The sequence below is a fragment of the Salpingoeca rosetta genome, assembly GCF_000188695.1.
Source record: "Salpingoeca rosetta unplaced genomic scaffold supercont1.5, whole genome shotgun sequence".
NCBI lineage: Eukaryota > Choanoflagellata > Craspedida > Salpingoecidae > Salpingoeca > Salpingoeca rosetta.
The window spans coordinates 2,018,352-2,037,306 of NW_004754929.1; the positions used below are offsets into that span (position 1 = coordinate 2,018,352).

Genomic DNA, 18,955 nt, shown 5'->3' on the forward strand with positions numbered 1-18,955 from the left:
GCCTCCTTGAGGCTGTTGATTTCCTGCTCCTGACCGTCGAGCTTCGAGGAGATGCGCTCGAATGCCAAGCGCGCAACCTCTTGGTCCATCAGTTGCTGCCAGTCCTCATCGCTGCATTGCGCAGCGGCCTGCACGTTGTCCAGCATCCTTCTTGTGCGTTTGCTTCTTCCCGTGCAATGCGCGGGAGGAGCTGTTCGTGTGCGTGTGCGCGTGTGCGCGTGTGCCTCTCTCTGTGTACTTGTCTGGATATGCGGTTGTGTATGAATGCTTCTGAGCTGCTTCCGAGCCGCAGCTGCTTAGCTGTCACTGCTCGGTGTCGCGGAGAACAGCGTCAGCGAGCGAGCGGGCAAGCGACAGACCAAGTCGTGATGATGCGAGGTCAAACCAAAAAGCACTGGCCACCAATCGTTCACACCACCAGCACTTTTGGTTGAGGAAAAAACGGTGTGCGCAGTGTGCGGGGGATGAAGAATTCTGACGGTATTTTCCGTGATATTTCTTCATCCTCTGCCATTCCAACAAGAAGGCAATCAGAACATCATCACACAGCCACGATGGACGTGCAGGTGGCGGCATCAAACACTCGACAGCTTCAGGCTTGGTGCGCACGTGTTCTGTCGAGTGTTGATCACAAGCAGTCTGTGTGTCGTTGTGCGTGTGCGTGTGGGTGTGCGTGTGCGTGTGCGTGTGGGTGTGCGTGTGCGTGAGAAAGTGTGCGTGTGCGTGTGCGTGTGCGTGTGCGTGTGCGTGTGCATGTGCATGTGCGTATGCGTGAGAAAGTGTCTGTGAAGATCCGATGTTGTGTGCGTTTGAGCTGCTTCCTTGTGGTGTCACACTTGTGTGTTGTTTTGTCCTCACGGTTTCACTTGTGTTTATTCGGTGACGCCTGCTGTGCTTTCAGTCGCACATTGTCGGCAATCTTGTTTGGGGTCACAGCAGGTATTCTGGCATTAACAGCATGGCAAGGGTTTGCCTTTTATCTCGTCTCGTCCGCATTTCTTTCCGTGAGTATTTGGGTGTGCATGTGTGGGCATGTGATTGTGTGTGGAGTTGTGTGGATGTGTTCTTGTGTGTTTTGTTTGTACGGTGTTGCCATCGCATGTGTGAGTGCATTCCTGTACTTTTGCTCCATGCGCCATGCGCACATGCGCTGGGCTGGTTTTGTTCGCGACTCACGTGGAACGCACCAACTGGCCCGTGTCGACAGGTGTACTTGAATGTGCTGTTTGGGTCCAAGGCGGGGGATTGGTTTGAGTCTCCGAAAGCGCTGTGGTTTAGCGGAGTGCCAGGGAACGCATTTACCTTTGTGCTCTTCTGGACACTCGCCTATGGCCTCGTCCACGTGTATTGAGAGGAAAGAAGAAGAAGAAGAACAACAACAACAACAACAACAACACCACCACCACCACCACCACCAACAACAACAACAACAACAACAACAACAACAACAACAACAACAACAACAACAACAACAACAACAACAACAACCTGCGCCGATTGCCCCATCTTCCTCGTCTTGTTTGTTACGTGCACAAGACGCAAGTTTGTCCTCTTCGAGTATCGCCACTCTTCCTCCTTTGTCCTGCGCCGTGCCGGATTCACACACACACACACACACTGTGTCTGGTGTGGTGTTTGGTTTGTACAGATGATAAAGTGACCGCGCTTATTGTTTGCACACTTCCACTGCTTCTCTGACTGTTTAGTTCGTACATGAGCGAGTTGTGATAATGGTTCACATCAGCTCTCTATAAACACGACCACTGGCTAAGCCAGAGGAAGAGGAATAGGAAGCACCAGAGGGGGGGGGACGCAAACAAGCAAGTGCAGAAGAGACAGTTTACGTTATGAACAAGTGTATGCAACCTAAAGCCGTCAACACACGTCAAGAGCCTGAAGATATGGTGTCTGTGTGAGTCAAGTGTCCAATACCGAATAGGAAGGGAAGGCGAGCTGTGGGTGCTGGGCTGGCGAAAGGGGGGAGGGAAGGGAAATGGTGAATGTGTACACCAAACACGCGTGAATAGCCTCACGCGCTGCTTTCCACGACGTTGAAGAAGTGGAACACTTCGTCCTTGTCAAGCATGGCCACCTGAAGCACGACGCATTGTCAGGTGAGAAGCAGCAGATATGTGTGTATATGTATGTGTGGGTATGTGTGTATGTGTATGTGTGTGTGTGTGTGTGTGTGTGTGTGTGTGTGTGTGTGTGTGTGTGTGTGTGTGTGTGTGTGTGTGTGGGTATGTGTGTATGTGTATGTGTGTGTGAGGCATGATAGTGTGGGGGATTGGTCTGTGCGGTGGTGCATCTCCATCGCTCCCCCCCCCCCCAAACAACCGCACGCAGTCAGTCACATGTACAAGTACCACGGTGTTGCAGGTAGCGCAGTGTGTTGGATGGAAGAGGTCCTCGGTTGTCGGCTCCTTGCCCCGCGCGCTGTGCTGCTTGCGCTTCTTCTTGGCCTCCATTTTTTCCCGAAACACAACCTCCTGCACGCAGCAAACATGTTGGTGTGAGGAGGTGAAGCAGGGAGTGGAGAAAGGGAGGCGAGACAAGAGTGAAGGAGGAAGTGGAGAAAGGGAGGCAAGAAGGGAGAAGATAAGAGAGGCGAGAAGGGACAAGGGGAGAAACAGACAAGGGACAAGGGGTGGCAAGGAGCAGCTCGTAAAGCCAACATGCACACACTTGCACACACACACACTTGCGCACACACACACACACACACACAAGTGCACACACACACACACACACACTTGCGCGCACAAGCACATACAAGCAGACCAACCTGAGAATAGTCAACACGGCAGTTCATGACAAACATGGCCCGAAACTGGGTCGGGTAGAGCTCGTGGCGTTGGCAGTCAAGACACAAGGGAGTCAGGCACGCGGGGCAGTTGAGAACAGCATCGCTCTCAGGGGCAGCAGTCAGGCCACCTTGTACATTCTTCGCATGCGCAACCTGGCCCTGCGTGGTCCTGGCGCGCATCTCCTTCACCCACAACTCGTTCTCATCGTCGATGTTGGGATCATAGAACAGCTCGTCATCCGTTGGCTGTGCTGCACGCAGCGCCGCCTCATCGTACCCGCGCTCGTCCTCGTCATCGCTGTCTGACAAGGCTGCACCCTGCCGTGCCTGTGCCCTCCCTGCCACGCCTGAAGGCTGGCGGCCATCCCGCGCTGTTGCTGCTTCTCCTGCACCCTGCCCTCTCGCTCCTTGTTGCTGCCTTTGTTGCCTTTGCTGCTGTTGCTGCCGCTGTCGTTGCTGTTGCTGTTGCGCGGACGACCGCAGCTGCTGATACTCCATGTCACCCAAAGGCGCAGACAGCACGCCATCCTTGCCTCCAAATGCGGCACGCCGACCGCCGCCTCCTTCCCTCGCTACACTGCCATCAGTCTGCGTCGCGCGGCTTCCTATGCTGCGATCCTCGCCACCCCCGCGACCATCATCACCATCACCATCATGGTCGTCGTCGTCCGCGTCCCAGTCCAAGCCTGCCTCCTGCACATAGTCGCCCAGCCCAAGCTCCGCGCCACCATACACGTCCTCGTTGTCGCTGTCAAAATCCATCTTTCCGCCTGTCGCCTGTCGTCGAAAATGATGATGAAGCAAGAAGCAAGCAACAAGCAAGCAAGGAAGCAAGCAACAAGAAGGCAGAAGCAACGAAGCAAAACACTGCTGCCTGCACGCAATCAAAACACGCAGTTGTTGAGTTGTTGAGGCTGCACAGCGCGCCCACCCCACGCAAGAAAACACGGCTTCGGGCATCGCAACGGAGAAGGCGCTTGGGTTGACTGCGCCTGTACGCCTGTGGGAGATGCGTGTGGCCGCCATTCTTCTTTCATGATGACATTCCGTTGCTGCTGAAGTAAGAAGACCCACAACCAGGCACCACAAACCACACTGCTCGCAGTTCTGTTGTTGGCCGGCCAGCCAGGTTGCTTCATTTCTTCCCTCGACATCCCTCTTCCGAGTGCCATCGATTCGACCCTTCTACCCCCGAGTGACCCTCCGCGCCTCTTCCTCTCAACATGAGTGTGCGAAAACCAGATGCGTGCTCCATGGCCAAGCCGCGACCAGAGCTGGAACACCTCGATCTCGCGCACGTTGCCGTGCTCATCGATGACTGCAGCTTCACCGTACGTCTCTGTGTGTGTGTGTGTGTGTGTGTGTGTGTGTGTGTGTGTGTGTGTGTGTGTGTGTGTGTGTGTGTGTGTGGTGTGTGTGTGTGTGTGTGGTGTGTGAGTGAATGCTGTTGAACGGGAAGTGATGTCTGCAGTGCGCAAGCATGCTTGCCCCTCCCCTTGCAGCACCTGATCACACTGTTACTCACCACCACCTCCATCAACTAAATCCACACTGCACCAGGTTGCGTATGGTCGCGTGCTCATCTTCAATCGGGGCTCACGCGAATGGGTGCCCGTGTTCTTCTCCATCTCGGTCAGTTCCGTCACATCACCACCACCTCCATCACAATGCAACTGTGCTCCACGCATGCGTGGCCTCGTTGCGAGTTTGCCTGCGTGCACGCATGCAAACGCCACGTCAAAACCAGCTGTGCGAGCTGACCGAAGCCTCCCTCCCTGTGCTCTGTAGGTGGATGGCAGTGGATGTTACTTCAACGTCTTTCAGCAAGCGCCAAGTGGAAGCCCACACGTCTGGCTCAACACAGAACCTTCCGTACGTGCTTGCGCCACCCCCAAGGGTGCATGAGGATTCCCACGTGGCCCCTCCCCCCCTAGTGCTTTGTTTCGCTTCTCAGCGTGTCTGCCCCACCCCCTCACATCTTGTTCTTGTCCCCCCGGCCCACATCCACTCTGCGCGCTGCCTTGCACTCCACTTGCGCTCCTCACCACCCACAAACCTTCTTCCATCTCTTCGGGTTTGGTTTGCCTCCTGCTCCGCGACTTCATCAGAGGAGGTTCAAATTTGTTGATGTCATCGGGGGCACCAGTCCAGACTGCCCGGCCATGCCCGCAACGGCGTGCCGCTGCTCTTCTTGCTGCGTCCCAAAGTTTCCGGCATCTTGGATGGTTGGCAAGACCGAACAATCCGACTTGGTATGCGCGCCAACGAGGCCCTGGCATTGCCCACCTGCACAAGCATGCTTGCCTGTCTGTCCTCGGTTTGCTCTTCCTTGCTCGTAGGGCCAATTCAGACAGTTGAATCACCGTTGTGGAAGTAGCGACCACTATGTGCCGCGGACCCACATGCATGCAAGCCGTGCAAACGCAATGCAGCCAAGCCAACACATGCCGTGTTCTGGCTGCTGCTCACGCTGTTCACCTGCCTTCTCAACACCGACAGGACATGCGCCGCTGCTGCCTCATCGAGGACGGGTCCGATGGCGTGCGCCACATTGTGTGTCGGACACAGGAGGAAGCCCTCATGATCACACTGGTCGGGGAGAAGGTGCACACGCTTCGGCACCCCGACGTCCATCAGGGCAGCCAGCTCGTGGTGCGTAGCATGTGCACGCGTGCAGACATGGCATTCATGCGAATACTTGTCAACATGCCCCACCCATGAATCTTGGTCCTCCTCCTGTACATGCTGCTGTGACTGCGCCTCCAATGTGCATCATCACATCACATCACGGGCTTCCGCGCCCCTCATTTCGTTTGCGCGTGGCCGTCTCTTGACTCACAAGCCCATACCACACACACACACACACATACGCACACACAACACGCACACACACACACATACGCACGCACACACATTCACACATTCACACAACACACACACACACGCACACACACAACACATATACACTCACTCATTCTGATGCACTGACTGCGACAGTCGAGCATGCTGGACGTTGTGCACCATTTGACAGACAAGGTGATTCCCGCCAAGACTGGTTTCTCGTACCACGCACTGGACGACACGGAGCTCAACTTCGTGGAGCCCACAGGCATGATGTACAACGATCACCGCGTGTACGCTGTGCGCGGCCGGTGGGCGACGTACTTCTACTTTGACAACGCCAGCCAGTGGGTCATGGGCACTGGCAGCGAGCTCTCTGCGTGCTGCAGTGCTCTGTGCCAAGGTACGCTTTGCGGCGCCATGTGCAACCCGTTTTGCCAGCCGTGCACGCGTCCTTGCTGCAAGTCAACCTGCCAGTCGTGCTGCGCGCCGGTGTTTGAGCCCCACAAAATGTTCAGGCCCGACATGATCATCGACCAGGACTGCGACCACCCAACAGCCTTCAGCACCGTGGCCTGGGATCCAAACGTCATTCAGGAGGAGGACCCGCCCAACTTGCACGCGCTCGTGACGGAACAGCCATGCACCATCTCCATCACCGCCACGACACGCAGCTTCCAAGCACACCCTGAAGAGCACATTCCAAACCAGCTTCATCTCGTGCCCACAACCCTCCTCACCGACCCGGAGTCCACCTGCTGTGGTGGCAACTGCAACGACTGCAGCAAATGCATGAGGAGTGTGGGTGCTGGCCTTGCCACTTGCCTGGGCGGTTTGCTGTTTGCGCCCTGCATCATTGCCGGCGGCTTGCTCAAGGCGTGCTGCACCTCATCGCCCTCCAAAGCTGCGCCACCACCTCCGCTTCGCCCCAAGCCCGCACCCGCGATTGGCCCAGGCTACTACGACTTTGTACTCCACGGTGCGTGCGTGCGTGTGTGTGCGTGTGTGTGCGTGTGTGTGCGTGTGCGTGCGTGTGCGTGTGTGTGTGCGTGTGTGTGTGTGTGTGCGCGCGCGCGCGCGTGTGTGTGTGTGTGTGTGTGTGTGTGTGTGTGTGTGTGTGTGTGTGTGTGAGCGACGCTGCCGGCATAATGCGTTGATATCTTTGTCGTCTTTGGTTCTGTGTGCGTTGACTCTTGGCCCACCCGTCTTCTCTGCCCACGTTGCTCGCATGCTCGCTCACTCACTCACATGCTCACTAACCCCCCTCTCACTCACACGCACACGCACACACTCTCTGTATCCACTCGTTTTGTTCTTGTGTTGCAGACAATGTGACCGTGAAGCTGACGGAGATTCTGTTGCGCACTGCCCACTTCAGTCAAGACCCTGTTGTTGCCTCCTTCCTCTGCGCCACGCCATCACCCGAGCAGCCATCGCCGCTCCTCTCCCTCGTGCGCAAGCTCTCCTGGCGCCTTCCCCCGCTTGTTGAGCCGTTTGTTGCCGAGATCTGCGCCGTTGTTCGGTCTGTTGCCGCGCACATCAGCATTGCAGATGACCTGCAGCGCCGGCGCACGATGCAGACATCGCCGCTGGAGAAGCACGAGCTCGTTAGGGAGACACTGGAGAGGCACCGCGGCCACACGGACGCAGAGGTGGTAGAGGCTGTGCTGATGATCCGTGAACACATGCAGGAGGACGTTTTGCCTGCGCTCATCGACCTGCTGCACGGCGTTGTTGTTCGTGGGGACAAGTGGACCACAGACTCCGTCAACTTCATCAACATCTGCCCGGACCAGGTGCAGGGGGAGTTCCCAGCGCACCTGGCGCGCGGGTACTTCAACCGCAAGGACAAGCAAGTCAACGGCCGCGCCGTCTTCTACAACCGCATAGTCAAGCGCACACTGTACTGGAGTGCTGCTCGCTCGCGCTGGGAAGTGGCCAGTACGGTTGCCGAGGACACGGATAAGTTTGTGGAGGCGTACGCCAAAGAGGACTGCATGTCCCCGGACGTGGCCACCACGTGGTATTTCTACCGCCGTAGAAACGCTTACACGCGAGGGTTCGAGCCCATGCAACGCGTCTGCATGGAGCAGGCCCCATCTGGTGCGTTTGTGCGCGTTCGTGTGTGTGTGTGTGTGCATGTGTGTGCGTGTGCGTGTGCGTGCGTGTGCGTGCATATGCGTGTGTTGTGCTAGGTCTGTGTTCTGCATTTTGCGACTTCAGTCCCGCCACAAATTTCTCACTTCATCCTGTGTTTTGTCCATTTGTTTGGCAAACATTCAACACCACATGGACTTTCTCTTGAAACACATGGACGGTCTCTTGAAACACGTGGACGCCCCTTTTGTTGTACTTGACAGGGCTGCGGTTCCAATATCTGGATGCGCTTGTGCGGACAATTGCGGAGCTGATCAAGGCGGCGGGTCTGCGCATGGCAACTGCAAGCCCCATGATGCAGCAGATGCGAGATGTTCTGGACCACGCCATCGCCCGCGTCAGCATCGGTCACCCCGTCAACTTTGACAGCCCGTCCCTGCTCCACCTCTGCAGCCTCGTGTGCGACATTCCCGCCAACAATAATGATGGCTTCTTCGATCTCATCACAGAGTGCGCGCGTGTCAACTACTTTCACGGCTTCGTGGCCGGGTTTGACCTCACAGCCACCATGTTCCTGTCCACGCTCAATGCGGCGGATGGCGTCACGCCGCAAGCACCACCACCAGCACCAGCACCGCCACAGCAAGCCGCCTCTGGAATATCTGCCGTCACTGAGGATACCAGCGCGGGATCTGAGCAGCACCAAGAGCAAGGCCCAAGCGCGGAGGCAACAGAGCAGTGGGCGTTTGTGCAATTCTTCGACCGCATCTTCAAGGGCCGCGACTTGCTGTTCAATGCGATTGTTCGGCTTCGAAGCGGCGAGCGCCTTTCTCGTGCCATTGGCAGCGCCCCTAAGCTAACAGACGAGCGTGGAGAGCTTGAAGTGCTGATGGATGGCCTTGCGCGCCTCGACCACTGCATCGGCAAGTGCGTCACCTACCGCATGTTTTCTCTCTTCCTGGATTCCTTTGGTAAGCTGGAGGACACGCTGCTGCAGGCCGCAGATGATGCCCGCACCGCAGCGCAGGCCGAGGCGCGCAGGGCCTTGGAGCAGCGTGCTGTCATGCATGGCGTGGGCCGCTTGTCTGCCCGGGAGGCTGCCGTGGACGCAACAGCCGCTGCTGCTGACGACTCATCTTCAGCCCTGCGCGTCATCTCGGCATCGACTGTGGGCATGGACATTGCCAATGCAAACCTCGAATCCCTCCTGCGCGTGCTTGCCGCAACCAAGAGGAACGCAGCGTGGTCGCACACGCTCAGTGCCCGCGTTCCACAGCTGGCCAAGCCACTGGAGAGCGTGGTGGTGATGGCGCGGGGGCTGCCGTACGCCCTGCCGCAATTCATCCTGCTGCTGGAAGAGGCGGTGACAGACAGCTGGACCACAGCCACGACACCAACCAGCCTGCATCGCAACCCTGTCTCTGGCCACCTCATTGAGCTGCTTGCCAACATGACCGAGCACGCGGTTGCTCGCGGTGGGCTGACTCACCGACATCACCAAAGCCACCACGACCGCCGCCGCCACTACGACGCCAACGCCGACGCCACTACGAGTGTCGATGATGATGCTCGCCAGCACGCACTCGACATGCAACTTGTGACCTCCACCATCTTCCACGCCAACCCGGTGCCTGTGCTGGTGTCGCTCATGTGTGGGCGCCAGCTGCACAACAACGTGTTTCGCACGACGGCCGATCTTGGCACGCAGCTATCCTGGTTCACCAGCGCCCTGCGTGCCCTGGGCAACCTGGCCAAGTCGAAGAAGGAGCACCGCCTGCGCATCGTGCATGAAGGCCTTATCCCTGTCCTGCTCCGCTTCCTCATTGTCGGCAACCTCAAGCTGAGGCACAACGCCACGCGCTGCCTCAACGAGACACTCAAGTTCACGCCGGAGAGCGTGGACGAGTTCCTGCAGCAAAGTGGACATCTCACGGTACTGCGCCTGGCCCAGGAGGCCAGGAACGAAGACATTGCCAGCACAGACACGCAGCTTCTTGGGTCACTGCTGAGCGTGCTGGCTGCCATTGCATCCGTGCCTGCCGGCGCCAACGCGCTGCTTGATGAGCCCGAGTTTGTGGCGCTGTTGCGGGAAGCAGTTGATGCGCAGACACGAGCGGTGGAGGGCATGGCGGTGTTTGATGCGTCCCTAGTGAGCCTGCTCATGTGCGACCAGGTGAACCTGCTGTTTGTGGTGCTGCGGCAGCTGCAGGTTCCAACCAGCATGAACACGGTGCGAGCAAACCTCGCCAACCTCGGTGACGCCCTCATGCAGAAAGGGTTCCGCAGTAACATGGAGCGCGTGGAACGGTGGCTGCACCACGACCAGGGCAGCGACAGCGGTGGTGGTGTTGGTGTGACGGGCATTAGCGCTGTGCCCGGCGATGGTGCTGCTGATGAAGAGGATGAGGAGGATGATAACCTCGTTGACGGCACACCGATGCAGCCGGAACACGAGAGCGACTGTGACACGCTGCTCACGGGGCACCTGACCACACGCCAAGGGCAGCAGCTGTCACGGCGTGAGACTTACGCGTACCAGCTCGGCACACTCGCTGATGTGTGCACGGAGAAAGGTGCTGGTGCAGTCAGGAGCGCCACGGCACAAGGCCCATCCAGCGCACAGGAGCAAGCACCGCCACCAAAGGTGTTCTTGTCCTTCAGCTGGGCGCACCAGGTTACCCAGGAGCAGATCTGCGAAGCTCTTAAGCAAGCTGGCTTTGATGTCCTCCTCGACGCCAACTACAACCGCTCCCAGGTGTGTGTGTGTTGTGTGGATGTGTGTGTGATGTGTGTGTGTGTTGTGTGGATGCGTGTGTGTGTGTCTATTTTGCATGTGAGTTGCGTGTGAACCAACATTTGGTGCGGGTTGGTTTGTATTTTCTTCAATGCGTCCAAGGATGGACTTGAAGTCTTACTTGCCACAACATGCGGGTCTTGCTCCGAGTCAACTCTGACTGATTCATGCTGTTGTATGGTTCTGTCTCATACACCCACACCCTGTGGTAGGCGCGGACGTTGAGCAGCGTTGCTACGGCCGTTGCAGATGCAGATGTGACGGTGGTTGATTACTCCCCGGATCACGACAAGTCCTACAGGTGCAACGCAGAGCTCATGTTCATCCACAAGTACCGCAAGCCCTTGTTCTTTGTGAAGACAGCTCGGGCATCGGTGAGTCGACCTTTGTGCCGGGCTTCTCGTGCTACCATATCTGCGAGTCTGACTGTATGCATGTGTGTGTGTGCAGTCGTGTGAATGTGTGTGAATATGCTTGTGTAGTTGTGTGTTTGCGTGTGTGTGTGTGTGTTTGTGTGTGTGTGTTTGTGTTTGCATGTGCGTGTGACATTGAAACTCGATGTGATCAATGTGGTTCTCACACGCGTGCTCAACCCACTGCCTGATTCGCTTGCGTGCTGCGATGTACCCTCGCTTCCGCTCCTTGTCTGCCCTGTGTGCAATTGCAGCCACCAAAGGAGAGCCCGCTGGAGGTGCTGTATTCACAGCACATGCAGTTTGATATGACGCGGTCCGTACAGAGCGATGACGTGGCACTGCAGCTGTGCATGGCTCTCAAGGCCCACTTCTACAACCCAGCAACAACAGCCATAACAACTGGAATGTGCACGTCCGACCCCGTTCTGATCAAGTTCGTGTCGGATGCTGGTGTCGCAGCCAGCGAGGTGCTGCCTGTTTTGCAGCGCCGCGGCGTGTGGACCTTTGACCAGCTTCTGTCACTAACGCGGCACGATGTGGATTCGCTGCCATTGCCTGTGCCAGACAGGGCTGCGCTGCAGGCCAAGATGGATCTTTTTGAGTATGAGGTGCTGGTGACCTTTTTGCGGCGCGTTGGCGCTGCCTCACTGCATGCGCTGAGTGCCCTGCGCAGCCACGGCGTGCTGTCGTTTGCGATGCTGGCAGCGCTTGGGCGTGACGAGTTGATGCATATGGGCTTGCACATGGGTGACATTGTGCAAATTCTCAACAACAAGGGGAGCTTTGACGCGGACGCTGCACTGGCTCAAGTGAGGACACACCGTGGTGGTGGTGGCGGGTCTTGGTCGCAGCCCAGCGGGCTTGAATCGCAGCCCAGCTGGGCGTTCCCACCGCTTTACCAGCAGCAGGCCCCAACACAACAGCAGCAGCAGCAGCAGCAGCCGCAGCAGCAGCAGGGGGAGGCGTCGGGGAGTGGGCAGGGCGGCTTGTCAAGCCCGCTGTCGGATGATGTGCTTCGTGCGCTGCAACGGAAGGAGCAGGAACTTATGCAGGCGCAGCAGGAGATGCAACGACAACAGCAAGAGCAAATGCAGCAAATGCAGCAAATGCAAAGGCAGCAAGAAGGGCGTGAGCGGCAATTGCGACAACAACACCAGCAGGGGCAACAAGTGGAGCGTGAGACGCAACAGCAACAACAACAACAACAACAACAACAACAACAACAACAACAACAACAACAACAACAACAACAACAACAACAACAACAACAACAACAATCATCGTCTGCTTTGGAAGGCGGAGAAGCGCTGCAAGAAGCTAGCCAGACGGATCCCAGCACGTTGGCCAGTGGGCAAGGCGGAGAAACGACCGAACAAGGGCAAAGTGTGGAGAATGCCACAGACAACGGAGTGGACACTGTCGCTGGTGAGTTGGCAGGCGAAGATGAGACGTCAGCAGAGGGCGGTGATAGCGCCCGAGAAGATGCAACAGCGCGCACAACGACCGACGACGCCACAGCTCACGCAATGGACAACGGTGCCACGGAGGAGAGCCCTGCAGAGGGCGCGCGGGACCAGGACACTAGCGTTTCAGATGCAGCCTCGCGCGACGCTAGGACTGACCAAACACAACGGCCTGAGGCAGAGGCGGAGCAGGCCGACAGCGGTGCACCGACAGCGGGTATCATTGCCGATGATCAGGCAGCAGATCACGAGGAGGAGGAGGAGGGCGAGGAGAACGAGGAAGAAGAAGAAGAAGAAGAAGAAGGAGAAGAAGGAGAAGAAGAAGAAGAAGAAAAAGAAGAAGAAGGGGATGATAATGACGATGATGATGACGATGATGATGAGGGCCAGGATGTGCAGGACAAGGAGCAGCAAGAGAAGGGAGAGGAGGGCGGTTCAGAGACAGATACGGACACGGATAACGAGGGTCCTAAAGGGGGCCGTGTGGTCAGCGTGTGACATGTTCGACAGAGGGGCAGCCTGTGTGACATGGGTGTGCGTGAGTGCGTGTGTCTGAATGTGTGTGCGTGTGTGTGAAGCAAAGTTACAGTGCAGATAACTGCAATACACTGAAGTTCAGCAATGGAAGATGTGATGTCCCAGGAGACGGAGAACATGCCACAGAGAGAGAGAGACAGAGAGAGAGAGAGAGACAGAGACAGAGAGACAGAGAGACAGAGAGAGAGAGAGAGAGAGAGAGAGAGTACACACACACACACACAGGTGCATTTAACTGCAATACAAAGAATACAATGAAGTTTAGCAATGGAAGATGTGATGTCCTGGGGACGGAGAACATACCACACACACACACACGCACACACACACACACACACAGCACACACACACACACACACACACACACACACACACACACACACACACACACACACACACACACACACACACACACACACACACACACACACACACACACGAGTGTGGCTCTTTTGTCCTTCGATCCTTCCCACCGCGCGTTTGAATTTCCCGCCGCGGGTACAAACACCATAAATTGCACTCCAAATACTGCAACCGCCAGCCAGCCAGTTAGCCAGCACAGCAATCAAATCCCCAAAGCAACTTCACCCACCCACACCGCAGGGATGTATGTGACCATCGCTTACCCGTTTGCGGACGAAGACGTTGATCTTCAGATCGACAATGAGGCGTCCTTCAAGGTAAGGGAGCAAGTGTTGTGATGTGACCTTTGTACTTGGGTGCTGCTGTGAGTTGACACGCGTCAGCTTTTATCATGGTCAGCATCAGCCGGGAGGATTTTCGCGTTGCGTGTTGGTCGGCCGTTCTCGCGTCACACACACATACACACATTGATCGCGAGCGTTGGGAACAACGGCACTCTCATATGGCTGGCTGGCCTGTCTTGTACATTTTCATGCTCTGTATAGACGCTGGGAGAGAAGATCGTGGCGGCCGCTCCCCGTGCCCTTCCACGAGAGAAGCTCCTCTCCGAGTTCACCGTCGTTGTGAACAGGTGTGTGTGTGTGCGTGCGTGATGGTGACAATGCCGATAATGCTGATGTGGCAATGTGCTCGGGGTTTGTGTGCAAAGGGACACACATCAGGTGCCTGGTCTGGTCTTGGATGTGTGTCAACGTGTGTGGAGGGGTGCCGACGATGTACCTGACTCCCCTTTCCCCAGGCCTGGCTGGCTGCTGACGTCACAACTTGTCACGACAACAACAACCGCGTTCGTGTTGATAGAAACGGCCGCGACCGCGTGCTGAATCTGACGTTGGAGCAGCCCGTGTCCATCCTTCTGGAGAGCAACGATGCGTTGCAGATGATACCAGGTACGCGTGCATGTGTGTGTGTGTGTGCACTTGTGGCTGCAGTGGCGGACAAGGTACACACCAACCTGGAGCCCATGTTTGTGTGACCACCACCACCACCACCACCACCACCACCATCACCACTCATCATCATCACCATTATCATTTTCATCACCACATGTCTGGTTCACAACCTTCGGCAGGCATCCCGCCATACTTGGTGGACACAGAGGGGCGGCCGCTTCAGGTGCTGACCTTCTCGCTGGATGATGATCAGCACACCGTCACGCACATCAACGAGGCCAACTTGCGTCAAATCCTGTACCGGCACGACGTCAAGGACCTACCCGTTGTTGTCCTCAGCGTCGCTGGTAAGGTGGTTGTGGTGCTAGTGATGCTGCCAGTGGCGCTGGGAGTGCCATCATCTCGTGCACTGCTTTCAATCAATTCCTCTGTATGTCGTCAACTTTGCAGTTGACAAGCACATGTATGCGTGCGTGTGCGCACGAACAAGTTCGCTCTTCCTGCATTCTCATCATGTGCTGCTTCCCTTGACTGACAGGGCCCTTCCGAACTGGCAAGAGTTTTCTCCTCAACTTCATCCTTCGCTACCTCGAGAACGACGGGGTGTGTGGGCGTGTGTGTGTGTGGGCGTGCGTGTGTGCGTGTGTTGGGGGGTGGTGGGGGTGGTGCGTGCGTGGGCGTGTGTGGGCGTGTGTGGGCGTGTGTGTGTGTGTGTTGGGGGGGGATGTTGTTGTTGCGTCGGAGCTGTGCTGTTGCTTGAGGGTGTGGTGTTGCGGACAGAAGTGGTTTTCATCCCAGTGAGCATGCGTTGGGTCTCTGCCCTCCAAGTTGCTGCCTGCGGAGTCGTCCTTGTGTTCTCATCCACAACCTCAACTCCCCGGGCCTTGCTTCCCGTCTCCATCGCGGGGCTAGGCGGACTGGGGCTCGGAAGCGTCCATGCAGGCTGCAGAAGGCTTCCACTGGCGCCACGGCATTGAGCGCGACACCGTTGGCATGTGGATGTGGAGCAAACCTTTTGTCCGCACCATGCCGGGCGGTGACCGCGTCGCCGTCATCGTCGCAGACACACAGGTGCGCACTGCATTGCTCGTGTGCGTATGTTCACGTGCTGTAGGGATGTGTGCGTGTGTGTGCGTGCTTGCGTGTGTGTGCTTGCGTTTACGTGCTCTGTGTGTGTGTGTGTGTGTGTGTGTTAGTGTGCTGTGGTTATGTGTGTGTGTGTGTGTGTGTTAGTGTGCTATGTTTGTGTGTTTCGTGTTTGATCACTTTCGTGCGTCTGCGGTGCATCGCGCATGCCAGCACGCTCACTGATGCTTCTTCCCATCACGTCTCCCATTGCCACGAACCAACTGCAGGGCACCTTTGACAAGCACACGGTGATGGCAGAGAACACGCGCATCTTTGCCCTCAATGCCCTCATCTCCTCCCAGCAGGTCTACAACATCAAGGAAAAGATTTCAGAGGACGTCTTGCAGGTGCGCTGTGCGTGCGTGCGTGTGTGTGTGTTTGTGCTTGTTTCGTTTGTGTACTTGCGTGCACGGTGCTTTGCCTCGCAATGGCTCTACTGCCATGCATGTTCCGACGAGTACTGAACGCATCAACTTTCTCCTCCGTGCGTATGCACACACACCACCACCACACACACACACACACACACACACACGTCCTCCCTTCTTGTTTCTCCCCTGCTTCTGTGCAGCAAATGCATCTGTTTACAGAGTACGGTGCCATGGTTGCCCGCACCCTCGAAGGCCAGAAGCCCTTCCAGAACCTCGAGGTGCGCCCCTTCGTCGTCCGTGCTCTCACGCGCCTTCCTTGGCTGCAACCGTGCTGGATGATGTGCGTTTGTGTGCTCGAAGACACACATGACGCTCACCACAACCTAACAGACACCAACACACAATTACTCAACACATATGTACTTGCTCACCTCTTCACCCCGTCTTCTTCACCACCACCACCACCACCACCACCACCATCGTTGTCGTCGTCGTCACCACTTCTGCCGTTGCCATCGTCCCCCTTCCACCCCCCCCCCAAAAAAAAACCAGTTCCTCATCCGGGATTGGGAGTTTGAGTCGCACGCGCCCGGCGCTGCCGGCGGCCAGGAGTACCTCGACAGCATCCTCGCCATCTCAGACGGTTCGTGCACACGCGGCAAGAGCGTGGTGGCGGAGGAGAAAGCACGCGCAACCTGTGCTGCATGCGTTCGCACAGGCATTGTGCACGCTCATTGTCACCTCGCCACACGCACACGACACAACACAACACAACACGCATACACATTCGCTCTGACGCTGCATATGCGCGCGGTCGTGTGTGTGTGTGTGTGTGGTTGTGTGTGCGCAGACTTGCCAACAGAGCTGCGTGAGGTGCGACTGTGGCTGCAGGACTGCTACGAGGCCATCACGTGCTTCCTGCTGCCCCACCCGGGCAAGAAGGTCACGAAGAAGGAGTTTACGGGCAATCTCACCGTCCTTGAGGAGGACTTCCGTGAGCACTTTGTCGAATTCGTCTCAAACATCCTCTCGGTCAGTGCTCACTAGGCAGTGCCTCACAAACACACACACACACACAGAGCGAGAGAGCGAGAGAGCTTGTACGTGGTGGTGACGGTATCCTTTGATTGCCACACGTTGCTTTCTTCTGGCTGCTCACCTCCTTGTCGTTGTCGTTGTCGCTTTTGTTCCTGTGCGTCTGTGTGTTTGTCCGCTTCTCGCGCTCCCTCTCTCTCTCTTTTGCTGTCTCTCGCTCTCTCTGTGACTTTGCTCATTTGTTCCTCAGCCGGAGCGCATTGCTGTGAAGAAGATTGGAAACCAGAACCTGACGTGCTCGTCGCTGCTCGACCTCTTCCGCACATATGTCGACGCCTTCAACACCGCCGAGCTCCCGCAGGTGACACAACCGCCGCTCACATGCACGTGACGCGCACCACTGTTGCTGCTTTGTTTTAATTGTTTGTCTGTTTGTTTTGTTTTGTTTTGTCTTTGTTTGTTTGTTTGTTTGTTTGTTTGTTTGTTTGTTTGTTTGTTTGTTTGTTTGTTTGTTTGTTTGTTTGTTTGTTTGTTTGTTTGTTTGTTTGTTTGTTTGTTTGTTTGTTTGTGATGCTCTTCCTGACATCGAGATGAGACGCTTTTACTCCACGCGAAGCCCTTTCTTCTTCTTCTCAAAACATGTACATACACACACATACACTCACGCTTCATCCCTTCTCTGTGTACGTGTTCCCGCGCTAGGTGAGCACGCTGTTCCAGGCGACGGCGCGCGTGAACCACGATGCGGTGCGCCAGTCCGTGCTCGGCTCCTACCGCGACGCCATGCGCCGGATTGCCGGTCCGGGCTTCCCGCACGTTGCTGAGTCACACCTTCGCAACCAGCACGAGGCCGCACATGCCAACGCAATCTCAATCTTCGAATCCGCCAAGCTCCTCGGTACGCTTCAGTGATGCGTGATGCGTGCTGTGCGGTGTGAGTGTGTTGTGTGGTATGTGTATGTGTTGTCTGCGTCTGCTTGTGCGTCTGCTTGTGTGCGGGTGTATGTAAATGTGTGTGTGCGTGTGCGGGTGTATGCAATTGTGCGTGTGCGTATTGGTGGAGGGTGCGTTTTCGGGACGTGGTCGTCGTTGCTGGCTCATTTTGCACATCGTGTGTACGATTTCCTTACACCCTTCAACAGGCAGCGCCGCGCAGAAGGATCACCTGAGGGCAGACATTGAACGCGAGCTGGAGACGCTGTGAGTGGTGCATCGCCATGACTGATGCCGTGATGCACACTGCCACTGCGCGTCGTGTTTCTCTCCATTCCCCTATGTGTGTGTGTGTGTTGCTTGCTGCCTTGCACCCTGACTTAACTCTCATTCCTGAATCACCACACACACACACACACACACACACACACACACACACACACACACACACACACACACACACACACACACACACACACACACACACACACACACACACACACACACACACACACACACACACACACGCGCGCGCGCGCACGCACCCCACCAGGTGGACGCAAATGCAGGCGTACAACCGCAGCAAGGACATTCTTCGCGGCATGCGCACGCCGCTCATCTTTGCAGCGGCCGCCTTCCTGCTCAACATTGTTGCCGCGGTGCTGGATGTTGTTGAGCTGGACCCCATTGCGTACATCCTCAACTTCATTGCGTGGGTTGGCGTGTTTGCGCTTGTTGGTTGGGGCACCCTCAACTACACGGGCCAGCAGCCAGAGCTGCGTGGGGCGCTGGACTCGTTTGCAGACACCCTGTTCCAGACAGGCCGCGTTGCCGTCGCGTCTCTCGCGCAGCCCGCCGAACAGCAGCCGGCGGCCTCTGCACCCGCGCAACGCCGTGCCCGTGCACCTGCATCGTAACTCAACAGTAGCCGTGCTGAGCTTCCTTGTTTGCTTTGCGCTTCGCTTATTGTCCTTGGTTCCTACGACATATGCCCTGTCGCTTGCCTGTCTTTGTGTGTGCGTGCGTGTGTGCTTGTGATTGTGTCTGTGATTGTCTTTGCTTGATTGACCGGCTGCTTGCTCCTGTGCTTGGTTTGGCTGCTTCGTACACATAGAGAACGAGCCTGAGGCGCGTGAAGTGCAAGTGCGCGTGCGTGAGAGGGGGAAGAGACACAGAGAACACACACACACACACACACACACACACACACACACACAC

General features: G+C 56.6%; 5 protein-coding genes across 5 annotated transcripts in view; 3 read left to right on the forward strand and 2 right to left on the reverse strand.

Moving 5' to 3' along the window:
* The window catches only part of PTSG_02512 (uncharacterized protein), a 14,132-nt gene extending 13,668 nt beyond the window's left edge, over positions 1–464 (reverse strand). Inside the window, exon 1 of the mRNA XM_004996947.1 lies at positions 1–464. This exon is cut by the window's left edge and continues 35 nt beyond it. Within this exon, the coding sequence (XP_004997004.1) occupies positions 1–146 (146 nt within the window). The 5' untranslated portion in view covers positions 147–464.
* Positions 465–554: 90 nt separating this feature from the next.
* Positions 555–1,728, forward strand: PTSG_02513 (uncharacterized protein; the record flags this gene model as incomplete). Its single annotated transcript, XM_004996948.1, has 5 exons — positions 555–601; positions 902–1,004; positions 1,208–1,306; positions 1,353–1,513; positions 1,707–1,728. 5 exons carry the CDS (start codon positions 555–557, stop codon positions 1,726–1,728), a joined length of 432 nt encoding a protein of 143 aa, XP_004997005.1.
* Positions 1,687–3,589, reverse strand: PTSG_02514 (uncharacterized protein). Its single transcript, XM_004996949.1, has 3 exons — positions 2,786–3,589; positions 2,367–2,489; positions 1,687–2,092 (listed from the first exon to the last, which is right to left on the reverse strand). The coding sequence occupies exons 1-3, from the start codon at positions 3,566–3,568 to the stop codon at positions 2,030–2,032; spliced, it is 969 nt and encodes a 322-aa protein (XP_004997006.1). The 5' UTR covers positions 3,569–3,589; the 3' UTR covers positions 1,687–2,029.
* A 1,719-nt stretch (positions 3,590–5,308) lies between these two features.
* PTSG_02515 (uncharacterized protein) lies at positions 5,309–12,915 on the forward strand (the record flags this gene model as incomplete). Its single annotated transcript, XM_004996950.1, has 9 exons — positions 5,309–5,458; positions 5,804–6,027; positions 6,051–6,078; positions 6,149–6,626; positions 6,974–7,750; positions 8,008–8,314; positions 8,429–10,499; positions 10,751–10,912; positions 11,206–12,915. The coding sequence occupies 9 exons, from the start codon at positions 5,309–5,311 to the stop codon at positions 12,913–12,915; spliced, it is 5,907 nt and encodes a 1,968-aa protein (XP_004997007.1).
* A 567-nt stretch (positions 12,916–13,482) lies between these two features.
* On the forward strand, positions 13,483–18,866 carry PTSG_02516 (uncharacterized protein). The gene is made up of 14 exons (XM_004996951.1): positions 13,483–13,634; positions 13,863–13,948; positions 14,179–14,267; positions 14,450–14,617; positions 14,809–14,873; positions 15,183–15,341; positions 15,626–15,745; positions 15,970–16,047; positions 16,322–16,412; positions 16,620–16,801; positions 17,055–17,165; positions 17,507–17,702; positions 17,947–18,004; positions 18,291–18,866. Exons 1-14 carry the CDS (start codon positions 13,560–13,562, stop codon positions 18,652–18,654), a joined length of 1,842 nt encoding a protein of 613 aa, XP_004997008.1. The 5' UTR covers positions 13,483–13,559; the 3' UTR covers positions 18,655–18,866.
* Positions 18,867–18,955: the final 89 nt, after the last annotated feature.

Bases quoted from the DNA above. Each gene is read 5' to 3' on its own strand.
- PTSG_02514 (XM_004996949.1), bottom strand. From the start codon at position 3,568: ATGGATTTTGACAGCGACAACGAGGACGTGTATGGTGGCGCGGAGCTT. The intron at 2,490-2,785 runs GTTGGTCTGCTT...TGCTGCGTGCAG, and splicing joins GCCGTGTTGACTATTCTCAG to GAGGTTGTGTTTCGGGAAAA. The intron at 2,093-2,366 runs GTACTTGTACAT...GTCGTGCTTCAG, and splicing joins GCGCTACCTGCAACACCGTG to GTGGCCATGCTTGACAAGGA.
- PTSG_02516 (XM_004996951.1), top strand. From the start codon at position 13,560: ATGTATGTGACCATCGCTTACCCGTTTGCGGACGAAGACGTTGATCTT. The intron at 16,048-16,321 runs GTGCGCCCCTTC...AAAAAAAACCAG, and splicing joins AGCCCTTCCAGAACCTCGAG to TTCCTCATCCGGGATTGGGA. The intron at 17,166-17,506 runs GTGACACAACCG...TTCCCGCGCTAG, and splicing joins ACACCGCCGAGCTCCCGCAG to GTGAGCACGCTGTTCCAGGC.